General features: G+C 37.5%; 3 protein-coding genes across 5 annotated transcripts; 1 reads left to right on the top strand and 2 right to left on the bottom strand.

The window, feature by feature from the left end:
• The first annotated feature begins 350 nt into the window (after positions 1 to 350).
• Positions 351 to 5,971, top strand: LOC121780237 (embryogenesis-associated protein EMB8-like). 2 transcript variants are annotated; one of them, XM_042177775.1, is made up of 14 exons: positions 351 to 860; positions 1,220 to 1,309; positions 1,663 to 1,724; positions 2,263 to 2,363; positions 2,833 to 2,922; positions 3,144 to 3,266; positions 3,341 to 3,418; positions 3,715 to 3,800; positions 4,011 to 4,059; positions 4,503 to 4,559; positions 4,677 to 4,807; positions 4,887 to 4,970; positions 5,164 to 5,233; positions 5,434 to 5,971. In XM_042177775.1, the coding sequence occupies exons 1-14, from the start codon at positions 601 to 603 to the stop codon at positions 5,851 to 5,853; spliced, it is 1,701 nt and encodes a 566-aa protein (XP_042033709.1). In that variant the 5' UTR covers positions 351 to 600; the 3' UTR covers positions 5,854 to 5,971. The 2 variants fall into 2 exon arrangements, with proteins under 2 accessions (XP_042033709.1, XP_042033710.1); XM_042177776.1 differs by having other exon boundaries at positions 743 to 877.
• A 101-nt stretch (positions 5,972 to 6,072) lies between these two features.
• Positions 6,073 to 7,419, bottom strand: LOC121780092 (GRAS family protein RAM1-like). The gene has a single exon (XM_042177614.1). The coding sequence runs from the start codon at positions 7,417 to 7,419 to the stop codon at positions 6,073 to 6,075; it is 1,347 nt and encodes a 448-aa protein (XP_042033548.1).
• A 7,176-nt stretch (positions 7,420 to 14,595) lies between these two features.
• On the bottom strand, positions 14,596 to 17,699 carry LOC121780037 (probable phosphopantothenoylcysteine decarboxylase). Of its 2 annotated transcripts, none has more exons than XM_042177557.1 (3): positions 17,543 to 17,699; positions 15,783 to 16,130; positions 14,596 to 15,118 (listed from the first exon to the last, which is right to left on the bottom strand). In XM_042177557.1, the coding sequence occupies exons 2-3, from the start codon at positions 16,125 to 16,127 to the stop codon at positions 14,828 to 14,830; spliced, it is 636 nt and encodes a 211-aa protein (XP_042033491.1). In that variant the 5' UTR covers positions 16,128 to 16,130; positions 17,543 to 17,699; the 3' UTR covers positions 14,596 to 14,827. The 2 variants fall into 2 exon arrangements, with proteins under 2 accessions (XP_042033491.1, XP_042033492.1); XM_042177558.1 differs by lacking the exon at positions 17,543 to 17,699 and adding an exon at positions 17,029 to 17,116.
• Between the last annotated feature and the right edge of the window lie 1,285 nt (positions 17,700 to 18,984).

Raw genomic sequence — 18,984 nt, 5'->3', positions numbered from 1 at the left:
ACACACTAAGACTACTTCGACTACCATTTCCCTCTCTATTTCTTACTTTTCTCAATCTCTCTTATTTTACCAATTGCACATTAAAACTCGTGTCGTATCAAGTTTGTCTATTTCTTGGAATAGAGGGAGTAAATTGTACTTATTCCGTTCCACAAGAATATGCACTCTTTCATTTTTAGTTCGTCCTAACAATACTTTAATTATTTTTTTTCTTTACCTCTCTTTTACTTTATCAATTTTGCATTAAAAATCGTGTCAAACTCAAAGTGCATATTTTTGTTGGGATGGACGGAGTAATATTGATATACTCAAATTTTTTCCATTATTTTTCTCGAATTTGCAATGGAGAACCTTTTCTTCCCAAAAATAAGCGACTCAAGTTGCAACTGTAAACTACTGTAGACAAAACCACCGCACCAAAACCTCAGGTTTATTCTCACACCGTCAGCACTCACCGTCGCAACGCAGTGTAGAAAAACGCGACATAAAATCTCAATTCCAGCAAAATAAATCCGACCCACTTGGCCACTTCCCCTATTTTTTGGAAATCGCTTTTATTCTCCTTGTGTTTGATTAAAAATCGAAGCTTTTCTCATCTCCATGGATTGCTCCGACGCAATTCTGGAAACTCCTGCTGCTGCTTACGAGCTGCTTCTAAAGTCGGCCATCGCGATTCCCCTGTCTCATTATTTAGCGGCGGCCCTTTTCTGCTTCTCCGTCGTCTCGTACAATTTCTTGGAATTCCATTTTCTTCACGATCTTCTCACTGGATTTCGTGGGGCCCCCATTTCTTTGACGTACAATTCGAGCTCGGAGATTTATCACGGGGTTGTGTCGAAGTGCCTGACGCTTCACGGGAGGTAGTGTCGAAGAAATTGTATGTTCACATCGAATTTATGATTTGTTAGTGATATTGAGAGCCTTATTATGCTTAATTTGATGTTTATATGATATTTTTTTGGCATGCGAATTAAGAAAGTTATGTTTAGTGTGTTAAGGGAAGGTAGAATAAAGAAAGAGGGATTTAAAATAGTTGAGTTTTGCCAAAAATGGAAATGATCAATTTAGCTCGATACATTCCAAAAAGGAACGCGACTCAATTGACTTGGGAATCGGGATGGAGGGAGTACTTCATTTAGGTTTTACTATATTTTTTTGATTCAGCTAAGCCAGTTTATTTAGCTAATTATCTGCTATATAATTCTCTGTGCTACAATAGGTACTTGGCTACACCGTGGCTCTCGAGCCCGCATATCCAAACATCTTTTCTGAACTTCTTTGGGAGGCCTCCGGTGTTCACATATAGAAGGTGAGGTTCTTCTAATGTCAATTGTATAATGTTTTCTGCCGTTCACTTTTATAATTTCATGCAAAGTTATGCTTGAATATGCGGAAAATTGTCATGAACAAAGTAGTATATAAATTATCGGCGGAATAAGGATTTATTTAGCTAAATTGATAACTTTGAGCCGTCCATTTTATTCCAGTTGCATTCCTTGCTGGAAAAACAGAGCTGTGAAATCATCTGTTGCTTCTTCAAAGATTATTATATTATTGTTAGCATTTGCATCAATAGAATTAGTGAATTAGGAATTTTTGATTTGATGATATTGTATATAGATGTGTTATTTTTATTCGCCTGATTTGTCTGTGTATCTCCAGGCAGATGTTTCATGCATCTGACGGTGGGACTTTTGCTCTGGATTGGCTGTTGCATTCAGATGGTAAAGATATCACACCGAAGTGATTAAGTGAAATTGGCTGAGGCACATAGCAAATATATGGCACACACAATAGTTTACTGTAAGAATGTCACGATGAATTTTGTGAATATCCAAATACCTAAATGGCATATAAAACTTGTGTGAATAGTTCTATCATTACATGTTCCATGTTCAATTACTATGTCTCCTTGAATTGGATTGCTATTTAATCTAAAACCATTATGGTTTTTGGGAGTTTTGGCTTTTAGTTAGTTACCTCTATGGAATTCAATAACTATTTCCTACTTTGGACTTTGGTTATGAAATTTTTCTCTCAAGCATCATCTTCTGAGTAAGGCTATGAATAAACAATGTAAAATATAACTATTAGACAACAGAGAAGAATTATCTATCTGTAGCGCATGAAATGCAAGTTTCTTTTTCTTGGAATGTTTCAAAACTTTTGTCTTGTTGGTATGTTTTGGATAAGTGTCTTGTTTCTTATATTGGTTGTTGAATTCTGTTAGTCCCTTTTCATATTTACCTTGCTTTTTGTCAGTTTCTGGCATAGCTGTTCAAAGTGATAATGTCCTTGCAAAGGACGATGCAACTCCTATTGTTATTATAATTCCTGGACTAACAAGTGATTCGGTTTCTCCGGTAAGCCATCAGTTTTGTTACCACAATTTACAAGAGTTATGCATCCTGTTAGTCATCTAATTTTCTTTTTATTGTATTAAATCAGTTATTTGATGTATTGCCTCTGTCTCTGTCGTTAATATGTGAGTATGAATCTTAAAGAAATGTGAAATGAAATCCAATACACAGGAAAAGAAAATGTATCGCATAGCCATACTACACTTGTTTTTGGTTAAATTGTGTCATGTTTGGTAATTTTCGTCTGCCTTTAAGTTGAACCTGAATTTATCAACAGAAGTTCAAGATAATATTTTAAGGGGAAAATCGAGCTTTGGCTTGATCATTGCAGTGTTTACATGCTATCCAGAATTTTGATATCTTTTGACGTCAACCGGGTAGTCATATGATAGATTGGGACATTATGAATTGGTAAAGAGTTGTTGTTCTCTACAATTTTTATGGGTAATTATCTACTCCTCTATGGCTGCAGTACATGAAACATATCGCCTTTGGTACTGCCAAAAATGGATTGAATGTGGTTGTCAGCAATCATCGTGGACTGGGTGGCGTTTCAATTACTGTAAGTACTAAAGATGGAAGAAGTAAGCAAAATAAGCAAAAGAATGACTTTTCAATTGCACTTTCTCAAGAATTTGTTAAAGTGATAGCACGTTTTAATTTAGACATGGGCATATGTCATCTTAGCAAATCCATGAGAACTTGGTCATTTTGGCAAATCCATCACTGTACATTTGATATCAATCATTGTACAGCGACAGATATTAATTTGTAACTTAACAGAGTGATTGCTTTTATAATGCTGGATGGACTGAAGATGTACGGGAAGTTATAAACCACTTACATAAAGAATATTCTGCGGCTCCGTTGTTTGTAGTGGGAACAAGTATCGGTGCAAACATTCTGGTAGAGTTCTGCCTTATGTCTTCATGCTTACAATGGAATGACAATGTTGATCGAGCATGCCCTTTTGAACTTAGGTAAAATATCTTGGAGAGGACGGAGAAAATGTTCCGATTGCAGGCGCTGCAGCAGTTTGCTCTCCTTGGGATCTCTTGGTCAGTTGATCTGAACTACATGTATTTGAACTAAAAATGTTTATTTAACAACAATTAGACTTGGCTTGAGAGTACTCTGATCGGACAAATTCTTGTGATTTTACGTCATTACGTGAAAACTCTATCAAATTTGCCGAGTGAGGTCTGAAACTGCTGCTGCTTTGTGACTTCAATTTTACACTATATAATATTTTTCGAACACTATATCCTAACAGACTCTTCTCCTGGTGTTATGATTTTGTTTTGGTTATTTAATTTCATATTCAAATTTGTTTTTCCATTTTCTACATTCCCAGATCAGTTCCAGGTTTATATCTCGAAGGCCTATTCAAAAGTTATATGACCGAGCTCTTACTATTGGTCTTCAAGGCTATGCGAAGCTGTATGTTGCATTGCCTTCTTACATAATTTTGTACCAATATAGGCAATTGAATAATTTGGGAATGCCAAAATTGATGGACTTGAAATTGAAATATGGATGGTTTCCAGAGTCTTACATCTATTTGTTTTCCATCATGGGTAGGTTTTTCTTTATATGTCGAGGACTGTTATTCTCTTAACTAACTGAAGTATGTTTGCTTGCATGATGCAGACATGAAATTCGTTATACTCGCCTTGCTAATTGGGATGGTATAATAAAGGTTAGTCTTCCACATTCGTAATATGATCCTTTGGGTCTCAGACTCTCAGCCGTGCCTGTGGTTCTTGCCTATTTGTGAACTATCTTGACTGTGAGCTCTTATTTTCGAAATGTATACATAACACTGAACCCGGATGACCTTTTTTCAAGACCCTTTATGATAAATTCTCTTATTGTTCATCTGAATATTTTTAGTGATTGCACTTACCTGTACAAAATATACGTCTTCATACACGTCATATTTTTGTGATAATCATACGAAAAATAAGTAACTATATCGTTCTCAAGCTAGGATCTTAGTGAAGGTTAATTGAGGCTTGATGCTAGAATCTTACGTAATAATCTCAAGCTAGAATCTTACTTTTGTTCGAACAGTTTTACATTGAAGTAATTTAGCCTTATAGTAGTGTTTTCATTCGCTGATGATACCTTTATTATATGTAGTCACGTACTGTTCGGGATTTTGATACCCATGCCACCTGCCTAGTTGGTAAATACGAGGTACCTCTCTTTCCTCGTTTCTGAATATATGGAGCTTTTCAAATTTACTCCGTTCCTTCCAACTCGGCATAAATTCTACCTAACTAACATATTGTAACTATTTTATGTTTGCTGAAGACTGTGGATACATTCTATAGACGTTGTAGCAGTTCTGCTTTTATTGGACAAGTTTCAGTTCCGTTGCTCTGCATAAGTGCATTGGATGATCCAGTCTGCACCAGAGAAGCCATTCCTTGGGATGAATGCCGGTAGAGTTGCTTATATTTTTCCATAATTGCCGACTTCCTTTCTACCGTGTATACTGCTAAGATGTTTTTTTTATGGCAGAGCAAATAAAAACGTAGTCTTAGCTACATCTCTGCACGGTGGACATCTTGCGTTCTTTGAAGGCATAACTGGATCTCGCCTATGGTACTTCATTCGAAAAATTTATTTTCTGGTCGAGTTATTTATAGCTTCTATGTTACTGCATAAACTACTACGTTCCCCTCGAATGTAGAATAGCCTCACCTCGAAATTCAAATGTAAACATAGTAAAAACTTGTAGAAATTACAAGAATCTAGCATCTTTATGTTGAAATGCAAATTCTTCTTCTTTCCACAGGTGGGTGAGAGCCGTTAATGAATTTCTCGGAGTTCTACTCTCGAGTCCATACATGCACAAACAGAACAAGGTGCACGATCTTTTCGTCCATCTAATAGCTATCTCTGGTGTTTACTTTTGGTGATAAGCAAATAACGTCGTCTAATCCACCACATGCTTCGATAACCTGAGCAATTTTTGAGCTTTATTGATCATCTGATCTTTCAAATATAAAATATCAATCTTATGATGTCATTAATCAATCCCCCTAATATGTTCTCATGATTGCAGGTGGAAGGCGCCTGGCCTCATTCTCCTCTTATGCAAACTTCCATCGATCAAGGCCCGTATCTCAACCTAACTGATGGGATGGTTGCTGCAATGGGCAACGAGCACACAGATGTCGAGGAGACATCCGAAGATCATGATCAAACTGATCAAACAGCTCCAGTTACCGACAACCACGTCCCTAGTGGAAGGAAATCCCATTTTGCTACCAATGATGATAAAACCTCCGAAGATAGTGGTGGATCGAAGGGCTCAGGGATCATTCGAAGATGCTTGCACCAACTTTCGCGTCAAAGTAACAAATCGATCTGGCTGCTTGCTTACATTGCCATCATGTCATCTTGGCCCCTAGCTGGGGCTGCGCTACGTTATCTCCACAGAAGGATGTTGATGAAAAGCTTACCGGGAAGAGGGCCGAAATGATTGGACACAGCCATCTTTAACAAGTAAATTGTGCTCTCCCTTTAAAAACTCTTTGAAATATTAAACTTAGGCTCTTTATACTAAATAAGCTTAAAGGAAAGTTCTCTTCATTTTGTTATGTTTCTGGTTTTGGCTTCATGTCTTTCATATTTGAAGAAACTTTACACAACAAAAAGAAAAAGAAAAGAACTAAAGAATTTCAATTCATACAAGAATCTATCATACAGCAGAACACCAAGATGAGGCTGTAATAAGAATCCTATCTTGCCATCCTAGAGAGATAGCTTTGCCATTCTCTCTTTCAAAAACTCTAAAACCACCATTTTCTCCATATTTTATAGGGCAACAATGGCTTCTGATTTTTAGCAGCAACTTTGCCTGCATCACTGCCCTGCAGCTCTGCTCAACTCCCACGAACCCCCTTCTCTCCATCCTCCCATTCCACGTCTCCATCTTCTCGAACCTCGGACAGCTCTCGCTGTCTTCTCTATCGTAGTTTATCACACTCCTGATCTCCCTCCCTAGATGATCCCTCTCAATGCTCAGCCTCTCATCGCTCTCTAATGGAAGGCAGTCATCTAGTGAATCGAAAATAGCTGCGAATTGATGCACAGACTCCATGAATCTAGGCAAGAACTTGTTGCTGGTGCACTTGCCTTCGTGCTCGACTAGGACAACGATCGAGGGGTTAAGCGAGTAGACGTAGGATAGAGTTTTGGAGATTTTGGAGGGGGTTTTGAGTGAAGTCAGATGGAATACTAAGTTGATAGCAATTGTCTCGTTCTTCCTCGTCCTCACCTTCGCATTCTTGGATCCTTGAACATGGCCATGAAACTCGAAAACGAGATTGGGGAAGCCTTTTGCGAAACTCACCAATCTTGATTCAGTTTCTTGAATCTCTTCCATGTTCCTACCAAAGGCAGTGAGCTTTAGAGAGATGATGTTTGTTGCGGTGGCGTTTTCTGATAGGGACTGCATGAGGGAGGGCCATTGGAAGCCGTAGGAGACGTCGAAATCGAGCACGTGGAGAGCCCGACCGCCCTCTCTCTCGAATGCTTCGATGATGGCTTGGTTGGCCGTGAAGTGAGAAAATTGGTAGAACGGCGAGACCTTGTAGAGGGCCGTGAATGCCAAGAACTCCTCCTCGGGCGAGGGGCCCTTCATGATGGCGTCGTAGAAGGGCGATTTCCGGGTGAGGAGATGGGCGAGTAGGGTGTCGGCAAAGTAGGCCGCAACTCTTTGGACGGAGTCGCCTCTCAAGGATACGGAACGGTAGAGTTGGGCGAGATTCTCGAGGGCCGAGGCAGCATGGTTTTCGTTCACAGAGGCGGCGGCGACGAGGAGCGAGTGGATCAAATGGAGGCCTTCGCCTCCGTTTGATCTCTTGTTGTGATCCATCTTTAGCATTGTCTCTCTTGTTTGGAGGAGGGCAAAGATCTTGCCCTCATCGGGAATTTCATGAGGCAAACTCGGGATTCCAGTCCTTTTCCTCTTTCCCTCGCGGTCGTGGCCCGGGGTTAGGGAGAGTTTGAGGGTCAAGAAGTCCTCTTGGTCCATGATATCCATCTCCAACATGAGAGAGAGATTGTTTTTTTAGAGAGAGAAGGAATAAAAGTAGGAAAGGGAGGGGAATTTCATGGGAGAATATAGACAAGATGATTTAACTTTAAATTTGAATTAGTTCAATACTCGTACGTATGGTGATGGAGAAAGAAAAAGAATATCTTTTTGGGCTTAAATTTCAACGTTCAAGGTCAAGAATTGGATTGCATTTTATTCATCTATTAATTTAATATTACGAAAATGGTATTTTGTTGTGATGGGACAGTTCGGATAGGTCAAGAAATGACATGTATATATTTGCAGTCGACAAATAAAAAATAAAGAAAATTTTTTTTGAAGCATCTAAATATACTAACAGTCGGCTTCGAGACTTTGTCCAATTTGTACAAAATGTCATGTTCCAACTTCGTGATTCTTTCTTTGCTAAAAGAATTGATAAAAACTAAAAAAACCTTCTAGATTCTATGTCATTTTAAAACAAGTTTATTTGACTTTCCATCGAGAAAAAAGTACTCCATCCGTCCCATTAAAGATAATCCACTTTCTTTTTTTTTTGTTTCATCCAAGATGACCCATTTCTATAAATGAAAACATATTTATCTCTACTTTATTCTATCTCTCTTACTTTACTCTCTGCATTCAACACACAAAATAAAATTTCATAAAACTCCGTGCCGCCCAAGGAAGGGGTCATCTTCTTTGGGACGGAGGGAGTAGTTGTCAGAAGACAACAAAAAGAGGTTGGAAAGTGCTACAGAGTTTGGTATTCTCTGTTTGACCATAATGGATATCAAATGGACATTTTTTTGCTTTTTTGATACAGCTACTGTTTTTTCCATGCATACAGATGCCATTTTTGGGGCCCCACAATGTGACGGATCTAGGTGGGGCTAAACTCTGAAGGTCGATCGACTTCATAGCCGACTCATAAGAGTATCCACAATAGAAATAGCTCAGCAATAGCTTAGCCATAGCCTAGCCACAAACTTCTCCTGTCACATCATCAGCCCTAAAAATTCTCCTGCCACATCATCAAGACAAGCAAATAGCCCAGCAATAGCTTAGCCATAGCCTAGCCACATCACTCAAAATTATATAAAACAAATAATTAACAATCACACAAAATACCGAATTAAATTTACGACACAGATACGGGAAAATTCAATAATATTATTAAAATTTAAAAAGTACATTAATTAAAAAAAATTACATAATTAAAAAAAACTAACGCCTTGCAGTCCTCCGCGCTCATAACTCTTCAATTAAATCCTTTTGGAGTCGAATATGAGCCTCCGTTTGACGCATGTCGGCATGTGCTTGGAGGCGGCCGGCTTCATCGTGAGGTACCCCACTCTGTACGTTGGGGGCGGCCACGCCGTGGCTTGGACCGGCTTCATTATCGTCGTTGGCCCAATTAGTCAGTTGTACACCTTCATCTTCGACAATCATGTTGTGCATGACATACATGCGTACATTATATCAGCAATGCCGTCGACATGCCACAAACGCGTTGGACCCCTAACTGCCGCCCATTGAGACTGGAGCACACCAAATGCGCGCTCCACGTCCTTGCGCGCCGACTCCTGCCGTGCCGCAAAGTAGGCCTTCCTCTCATCTGATGCGCATCAGATCGTCTTCACAAAGACGGGCCACCTAGGGTATATCCCATCCGCCAAGTAGTAGCCCATATCATGTTGGTTGCCGTTGGCGACAAAACTGATGGCCGAACCGACGCCCTGGCACTGCTCGTTGAAAAGTGGCGACGAGTTGAGGACGTTGAGGTCGTTGTTCGAACCGGCTATCTCAAAATACGCATGCCAAATCCACAGCCGGTAATCAACTACGGCCTCTAGGATCATCGTGGGATTCTTTCTCTTGTAGCCGGTCGTGTAGAACCCCTTCCACGAAGCAGGACGGTTCTTCCACTCCCAATGCATACAATCTATGCTGCCTAACATCCCCGGGAACCGATGCTGCTCCCCGTGCATCCGCATCAGATCCTGGCAGTCTTCGGGGGTAGGGCTTCGAAGGTACTGATCACAGAATATTTCAATCACGCCCTGACAGAAAAACTTCATACATTGCAGGGCAGTCGTCTCACCGATGTGGAGGTACTCGTCCCACATGTCTGCCGCGCCTCCGTAGGCCAACTGCCGGATTGCCGCAGTGCACTTTTGAATAGGTGTGTGGCCGGGTCTGCCAGCCGCATCGTGCCTGAAGCGGAAATACAGATATCGATGCTCCAAAGCGTTAACAATACGCATAAACAGGGCTCTACTCATCCTAAAACGGCGCCTGAAAAGGTTGGCGTTGAACCGCGGCTCCTGTGCGAAGTAGTCTTCGTATAGGCGCTGATGTGCAGCTACGTGATCACGATCAATCACTTCTCGGCGGTGGACCACTGGGCGAGGTCGAGGTACTGCCGGCTGCAAGGCCCTTTGCATCCATTGGTTTATCTCGCGGGTCGCATAGGCCTCCAACGCTTCGGCCATTCGACGTTCGTACTCCTCAGCATCCCCCCACTACCACCACTAATACCACCCGCGTTACTCATTTCTCGGTGTTGATCTTGTACATAAATTAAGATAGAGAGAGTACTCGTTAAAACAAGTGGTGTGAATGAAAATGACGTGCAAACCGCGTATATATAGTGTTTCGAAAATAAAAATAAAAAATAAATAAAAATCTGCTTGGCGATGCGCTAGGCGATCCGGACGCTGCAATGGCGCCGAGCGGATCGCCCAGCGCCACAAAATCGCCTAGCGCTAGGCGGTTTTTTTATCCGAAAATCGCTAGGCGGTTGCAATGGTTCGCCTAGCGCACCGCCTAGCGTCGGTGCGCTAGGCGGTGCGCTAGGCGCCATTGCGGATGCTCTAAGGATCTATAAATTCCATCAAATATGACTTTTGTAGGGTTAGAGTTCACTCTAATCTTAGTCTGTCATCAATTGCTAGCGACGATCTTCTTCACTGTGTCCGACCCTACGATAAGTGTGGGGTATATATAGAAAAATATTATATTACCTAATTAATGTGAGCATTATATCGTCGTGGGAAATGTTATTATTTAATATTCATGATATTAATTGTACAAATTACATAAAACTCAAGGCTCGATTTGATCTTTTATTTATTTGTTTAAAGTTATAGAGAAAATGTATAAATTGAGATTTGATTTTTATGTAATATATATGTAAAATGAACGGCATTAACAATAATTTTTAAGATATTGGAAGCAAACTAAATGGATAAAAATAATAACATGGACTAAACTATGTAACGTACTACTCCCTCCGTTCCTTGTTAATAGAGACATTTTTTTTTGGTACGGAGTTTAAGAATAGTGTGTTAAACGGATGGTGGAAAAAGTAAGAGAGAGTAAAGTAAAAGAGATGAAGAGGAAATAAAGTAAAAGGGAGATTTACTTTTTATCAAAAATAGAAATGACTCAATTAACTTGGAACTTCTCAAAATAGAAAAACAACTCTATTAATATGGAACGGAGAACATGGAACGGAGGGAGTATTTATTTGTATACAGTCGTTTTGATTTGATACTCAACTATTCGCATGATTATGGAATGTCTTTTGATTATGGAATATGTCTTTGTCATTAGCGTTGAGGGAAGTTTGTATTTTAGTTGCATAATATTATTAGAAAATAGTCAAATACTATATAATAAAAGATCCAACTATCCTTTTAATTATAAACTATAAGAGCTCGTGATCCAGCACAATGCTAATTAGAAGTCCAATATAATTATTTGACAATCGAAAGATTCACAACTTTTGGAAGTTAATGTTTCAAATTATGTATTTGGATTTATATGTATACTTAGTATTCTTCACTTATATTTTTGACTATAGGCTTAGAAAACAAGCATATATTTGGGCATGTTTCATGTCCGAATTAGGGTAATTATATGTTTCATACAAAATATTTTATCTTTGTTTCAATTTAATACAAAAGTATTAAGTTTACATATTTCATACAAAAAGTTATATTAGTGTTTTAAATTAATACATTCCGCTAAATATTTTAAACACCGTTAGTTAGTTTATAATTTGTCCAACTTATCATCATAATAAAAGAATAATTAGAGATTTAATACAATTAATCACTCTAAAAAATAACAGTCAATATCAATTCTTCCAACAATTGATCGTGGTTTAAAAAAAATCTGCCTCTCAATATACTCTATTTTTATTGTATTCTTTATAGAACACAATATAAAATAAGTCCATATTTCATTTTCACAAAATGGCTAATTTGAGCTTCAAACAGTCAATAAGTCAATATTTATTTTTTTTCAAAGAAGATTCAATATCATTTTAGTTGTATTCTCCATTGTTACTTGAGGAAGCTGCGACAATAAAATGCAATTCGCTAATTTGATGGTGAAGAGTGGTGATTTTTTTCTTCGTGTTTTCCATTTGTGTGAGTTATAAAATAACTGTGTTTGAAATAATTAATGAAAAGTTTTAATTTAAAACTTTTTGTACAAATTCTAAACATTGATGAAACTTTTTGTATGTATGATGTAATTGGAAGTAACGGTGTTAGTAGGGATTTAACAGAATGTATTATTTTGGATCACTAAGTAAACTTTTTGTATGAAATATGTAAACTTAATATTTTTTGTACTAAATTTACTAAATTGAAACAAAGGTAAAATATTTTGTATGAAACATGTAATTATCCCGAATTAGAGTATGTTAATTTTCCATTGGCATTCATATATAGACTATATCTAAATTAGTACAATTAATTTCAATACTCATCCGATTAATTTACAATATAAGTAACTAATCAATCCTAGTCATTTGAGAATTGAATATTGTCTTGACATGTAGATCAGAGGGTGGAGTCCGGATTTCCCTTTCTTGCGGGAGAAAATAAATGACGCATTGAGCGAGGCTTGAACTGGTGGTATGAAACCACGCGGTGCCTTCATACGTTGTCTAGAGTAGGTGTTGAAACTGAGGTTTTTTGCTTTTTCCCTATTGCATATATCATGCGATTACTATTGAACCAATTTTAAAGACTTGAACTAGAAACTAAATCTTGTCCACCAATTTTTTTTTGTAAGGCAGTTGATAAAATGCTTGCCTTGGATTGATGACTTATAGGTCACGATTGATTAGTTTAATTACTTATTAAAGATCTATTTTAAGAAATTATGAACTTTTGTCTCATAGTTAATTTATCACAAAATCGATTTTCTATGCAATTGAATTATAACTTGTATCTTCTGTCAGCATTTATTTATTTTCAAATATCAAGAAAATCTAGAAGCAGCAAACGAATACAAATGTTGAATATTCCTTGATCTAAATTGCCGTTTGAATGAAGCAATGCATATATATAACCTTAAAAAGTCAAATGTGAATGCAGCTTCGAGCTCGCACGTGACGTAGATTTCAACGCTATTGAAGATGATAATATGACTATATATCATAGTCATGAACTGATGCCGTCGGATTGGAAATCGTCGGTTTTGGTTAAGCGAAAGATAGAATTGGACCGGCTTAAAATTTTTATATCGAAATTGAACCACCTAAGTGACGGTTCCAGTTGGTTTTGAATGAAACTATGATCAGCAATTTGGTTCTGAGCCGAACCGCTGAATCCGGTTAAACCAAAATCCGAGATATAGTTCCGGTTCAAACCAGCGGTTTAATATGGTTATTCCTCAAAATTTTCTTGATTTTTGCTCTTTTTTCCGATTTTGAACCGAAATGTCACCTCATGGTTTGGAAATTTTTAAATTGAATTTTCAACCACCCGATTTACAGTTCTGGTTATGGTTAGACTTGAAACCATGATGAATGGCCTGGTTTTGAGCCGAGCGGTCGAATCCGTTTGAACCATGCATCTCTATATTCTTGCACAATTGGTTATCTATCAAATTATTTGAGAAAATTTATCATATGTTGTTTTGTATTAATCCGGCATTGACATTTAGGTGAGTTGGTTGTCTTTTTACAAATTCGAGGGTCCATAAAACTTCAAAAAAGACAGTGTTAGGTTTAGTGTGGTGTCCCACCTTGGCAACAACTTGAAAATAATTTTAAGAATGTCATATATACGTGTTCTTTATTAGTTGTGATTAAGGAACTTGGTGTCCAACTTTGTCACAAAGTGGATAATCTTGGGCGGTGACCTGATGGATGTTCTTGTGGGCCGCCCGGCCCGGCCCAGCGTCCCCACCTCTGTGACCTTGGGTTTAGATGAGGACAAAGTTGTATGATTTCTTGGGGTATAAATCGATTACCATATACATGAATAAGACAAACTATACGTTAACCAGTGTCTTAATCACTATAAGTATATATTTCTTTGATTCTTTTCCCTTGGACTAAGAAATGGACATATGGCAAAGTTCATAATATTCGATGCATGCATGGTTCATATGTATATAGGCCAAAAAAGTTGTTACCTGCAATTACGAAATGCATGTAGATATATAAATATTTGTTGGCATTGAAAATCTTAGGTATTGCCTAATGTGATAAGTCCTTTGAAGAGTAAAGTAGTAGTAGTAAAGAGTAAGGAAGACACTTAACTGTGAAATGACGAAAAAGAAACTTGAGACACTTAATCAAAGGTGGACGGAGGGAGTAAAATATATAGTGAGTTACCTCAATACTATACTAGTTAAAACAGATTTCAACATATGTAAACAAGATTTGAACGCAACACATTTCAACAAGATTTGCAGGAATTTAGGCCTAAAATCAGAGCATTTGGAACAAATGAGTGAATAACAACCAAATTAAATTGATATTACTATGTTAGAGTTGCATAATAATGACAAAAGGGGACATTTTTTTGAAGGCAAGATGTGGGCTGGCCCATTTGTTCATATTGGAACAAAATCTTTGAACAAAACATGCTTTGGGTTTTTAAATTTTTTGCTTAGGCCAAAAATATAAAGGAAACATCCATTTTTTGTACTAATTTTTAACGACAAAAACCATTCCATATATTTATGATTTATCCACATTAAGAGACAAATTCTGGAACAAAACTGCAATATATGCCTTTAAAAATATTCAATTTGATGGAAGGCATGATAGATAAAAGTTAGCTAAAAATGTTACCTAAGATTCAAATGAACAAATTAATGGAAACTGCATCACAACAGCAGATAGATATGCATCACACATGAAAAATCATATAAAATCAATCTATGGCCTATGCCTTTTGACAATATGAATCTAAATCTCTCGAATAACTGTGGCAAGTAGAGAACATTCTAACAACATAAGCACACGATTTCGAATGGCACACACTAAATTCCTAATTAACAGATTACAGTTTTGATAAACCGCACCACAAGTAAGAGATTGTTCATCACCTAATAAACTCGAGACAGTATTTCCACATTGAAATGGATGCGATATATCAGACTAAACATTGCAACCACTGGATTGTTCTCGAGACTCATAGAAAAGTCTTACATTGGAGTATATTAGGGAAGGCTCAGCCATTGCGCCATTGCCATAGTCTCCACAGGCCAGCCTCTTCTTCACTGGGGGGATAAGTGAGATACCAAGATCGTCTATCGCCATGAGATGGCGTTCAGTGAAAGGGTTGTCCCACATGAGGGTGTTCATGGCTGGCGCTACGAACATTGGCTTATTGTAGTCCCATGCCCGGACAATGCAGGTCAACAAGTTGTCACATAAACCTCCGGCAATCTATTTAGGATGAAAAGGAAAAAAAAAGTCGAACAAAGGTTAGTTAACAACACTTTCGTGCCAAATTGCAAAAATGGTTTGACCCTCAAAATAATCGAAAAACTGACCTTTCGTAAAAGTTGCAACAGACTTGGAATTCTCATGTAGAAGGCCCAAAACCAATGTGGAATTGTATGTTCTACCCAAGCATCAAGATGATGTCGATTTCAGGCCTTCCACGTCTGAATATTGAGCCCCAAAAATATAGGCTTGGGCTTTATTTGCAACTTTATCAAAAGGTCGGGTTTTGTTCTATTTTTTTCAAATTACAGCTATTTTTGGAATTTGACCAAAGATATGGACGTAAAGTATAATTAACTATTGTAAGAAAGATATGACAGATATCTTGAAAAAATACTTGTATTCTTAAGAACTATCCATAGCCTACAATGAGCTCCCAATCATTCGAATTAAAAACATATGGTCATTTTACTTTTATCAACAGTCTATGCCAAAAAAAGTTAAATCTTTTTCCCAAATGATCATTCAATGTGGAAGTAGCCTGCTGTTTATCAGTTAAAAAAATAACCAGAAGTGTAACAAGATTCTTTAAGAAGCCTATCGTTAGTAATGGGTGGATTGAGATGTTAACAAATAAATTTAAACAGCCTACACAGTGGCTTACCTTGGCAAGTGTATTGGCAGACAAAGGTGCGATGACCATGATATCAGCCCACTTACGCAACTCAATATGGAGCACATTATCACCTATCTTTTTCCAACTCGACCATTCATCCTCATCAGTGTAAAGATCTACATCTTTGGGAAGAGCTACCCTGTCTACGAAATGGAGAGACGCCTGGGTAGCAACAGCTTTCACCTCCGCCCACTCGGAGAAACAATGACAAAGATTAGCAAACTTTATTGAAGCGACACTTCCACTGGCAGCAAGCAGGATATGAGGTCTCCTCACAAAACTATTTACTTGATACAGATTCATGTCTGCATTCTCAGGTTCTACGTGTGCCATATCCTGTTCGACATTGTCATTGAGACATGGCTTGTGTTAGGCAGAAAAAAAGCTTAAAAAGAAAGATTTAGTCAACACTACAACTAGAAAAGATGTATTCACACATTTCTCAGCTGAATAAGGAGAGATACAGGGTGGTGGGTGCCATTTCAATCTCTTATTCATACAGGACGAGTAAAAAAAGAAAAACAGTAACAATACATTCTACCTTAGCAAAGTCTATTCTATTCAACTAAAAACCACATACTCTTTGATAAAGAGATGAACAGATTTTCCATCCAATAAACAGGAAAAATGCAGAGAAAGAAAGATTGCTGACCCTCTCGATGTTTCAACAAAGATAACATAAATATCCAGAAATATTGAGAGCTGGTTCTATTATCTGCAATTATCAGTGTCATTTTGAACAGTCCATGACTTCTTATTCTATAAGATTACAAACATTCGAAGAATAAGCAGTCAAGATATGCATTATTTCCTACAAACAAGAAGTGATTTACCAATTTTCCTAGGTTAAAATTTCCACAGTGTGGCAAAGGATTAAGGGATCACAATATCAAAAACTCCAAACTAATAATTAAACTTACAGATAAACAGTTACAAGAAAATAGTAGGTCAATTATGCCATCAGAGAAACCAACAAGAACCACAGAAAGCTGAAACTGATAATTCAATGGAATCAAGCTACCGAAACCGCAGAATAAGTTAACCGACAATTCACCAAACAATTCTCAAATGCATACATTGGCAGATACAATCATACAACAACCTAATTTTTTTTAAAAAAAATCAAAAGTCAAACAACCAAATGTTCCAAAAATTCATTTGAACCCAGAAAAGAAAAGCCCAGCTAGTACAAGAAATCAAGAATTGTTTGCAAAGAAAAAAAAAGTCAAATTACCTAAAATCGAGTTGAACTGCGAGAACCCACGGATGAAATGAAAGTGAGGTTGCAAAAGAAGAGGGAAACTGAAGTAGTTGGGTGTATGATTTATTATTCAAAGTTAGGCGATAGGCATTAACTCTATTTATTATTTACGAAATAATTTATAATAATAATTTATATGCGTGCTATAATGATTGAGATCGTCTCATAAATCAATTAAAACGATAATCAACTGTAGCATCAAAGTTTTTTTCATTCAAAATTGACAATATTCGGTTAAACAGATTCAACTACAATAATCGGATAACCATAATTTTAAAAAAAAAATCATGCGAAAACCTGAACAAGCATATCATCGAACAAGTTATGTGCAGTGAATGGCGATTTCTCAACTACAAATGCAGCAAACAACCAGCACTTCCACAAATCGACTACAGAATTACTCAGGCAGCCACAATAACTCAAACAACGCCAAAAAGAAAGAAATTCGAGCTCTCTACATTACCAAAATTCGAGGCAAACAACTAACCTGAAGCGCGATCAGTGGCGGTAGCTGAAGAGCTGAGTCCGGCGATGGTGGTGGAAACTGGAGGCGGGCCGGGTGTGTCGGATTCGGCGGTGTTCACCGGCGACTGCAGTGCCAGTGAATTGAGAGCTCCGTTTTTCCAATGGATTGAATATATCCGTCGATTATTGGATAGTACCGAACCCGAATCGACTTGACCCGGATTGGGAAATGGGTATACGGAATATTTAGAGGCCCAATTTGGAAGTGGGGCTTACAAATCTTCAATGGCCCAAAACCTTGATAATAATAAGCCTACTGCAAATTCCTATCATATATTTTTTTTCATATTTTTTTTTCATATTTTTTTTTCCGAGTTCGAGATACATTGACAAGCGAACTAACCTCCCCCAATCCCTCGTGGCCGCATGAACTAGCCTGCCTCCCCCAGACGGGTCCAGGCCCGTAAGCTTGCAAAGCCCCAAGGCAACAAGCCTTGTTTAGGCCCACAGGAGAAATTAATCCCAAGTTGCGCCATCCTGGAGGTCTCGAGTTCCAGGATGGCGCGGTATCCTTGCCACCCTCCTCAACCACTTGAGCTAGGGGGCTTGGATTCATATTTTAACAAGTGTAAATTTTATTAAAATATGTTTTTATTTTTTAGTGCGAAGCACTTTGTCTAATTATGTTCGACTAAAAATGATAGGAGTATGAGTAATTGTTTTTACAGATATAAATACTGTTATAATGAATGAAAGTGTTGTTAAATACGGTCTCCTTTAGTCAAGCACTCCCTCAGACCATGGTATAAAGAACTATTTAGTCATTTTGGTTTCCCATGATTTATAGAATCATTTACTTTATTTCACTTTTAGTATGTAGATCTCACATCCCACCAACTTTTTATACTTACAATTTAATATAAAACTAATACTTTAAATGGGTCCCACATTCCACTCACTTTCTCCATTTACTGTTCTTCACAAAGTCAAACAATTTTTTAAAATCTGTGCCGAGTCAAAATGGCTCTTTAAATGGTGGACGGAGGGAGTATGTAATATTGATATGTTCATAATACTAGTTCATTTTATTTATAAGTATGGATAACTGTTCTCCTTATGAGGTTTTTTAAGAGGATAAGTGACTCATTTTCAATATGTTATGACGGGTCCAAATCGATAATGAACCTCTTTAACCCTACAAGTGGAAGTTCTTTTGTTTCATGATCTTTTGTTTCAAATTTAAAAGTATTACAAATCCAATATTTACTTATCTCAAATATTAATAATAATCTCGAGCAATTTACTGGTTTTCCATATTTCATGAATTGCTTTTAATTAGGTGTTCAGGAATTTCTAGTATGTATATACAATATTTGCTTTTTTGTATATTTTCTAAGCTACAAGACGCGTTGACAATAATAAATTAATGTATTTATTAGAGGCCATAATTCTTGAGTTTAGTTA

Source organism: Salvia splendens, chromosome 19, assembly GCF_004379255.2.
Source record: "Salvia splendens isolate huo1 chromosome 19, SspV2, whole genome shotgun sequence".
In the NCBI taxonomy this organism is placed as follows: domain Eukaryota; kingdom Viridiplantae; phylum Streptophyta; class Magnoliopsida; order Lamiales; family Lamiaceae; genus Salvia; species Salvia splendens.
Note: the sequence above shows the minus strand (reverse complement) of the source record. Positions and strands in the feature narration are given on the sequence as shown.

What these genes read in the sequence shown, in the direction of transcription:
- LOC121780237 (XM_042177775.1), top strand. Translation starts at nt 601, where the DNA reads ATGGATTGCTCCGACGCAATTCTGGAAACTCCTGCTGCTGCTTACGAG. An exon ending in TGCCTGACGCTTCACGGGAG is followed by an intron (nt 861 to 1,219) that starts GTAGTGTCGAAG and finishes GTGCTACAATAG; the next exon opens with GTACTTGGCTACACCGTGGC. An exon ending in TGGGTGGCGTTTCAATTACT is followed by an intron (nt 2,923 to 3,143) that starts GTAAGTACTAAA and finishes GTAACTTAACAG; the next exon opens with AGTGATTGCTTTTATAATGC.
- LOC121780092 (XM_042177614.1), bottom strand. Translation starts at nt 7,419, where the DNA reads ATGGATATCATGGACCAAGAGGACTTCTTGACCCTCAAACTCTCCCTA.
- LOC121780037 (XM_042177557.1), bottom strand. Translation starts at nt 16,127, where the DNA reads ATGGCACACGTAGAACCTGAGAATGCAGACATGAATCTGTATCAAGTA. An exon ending in CTGCCAATACACTTGCCAAG is followed by an intron (nt 15,119 to 15,782) that starts GTAAGCCACTGT and finishes CATCCTAAATAG; the next exon opens with ATTGCCGGAGGTTTATGTGA.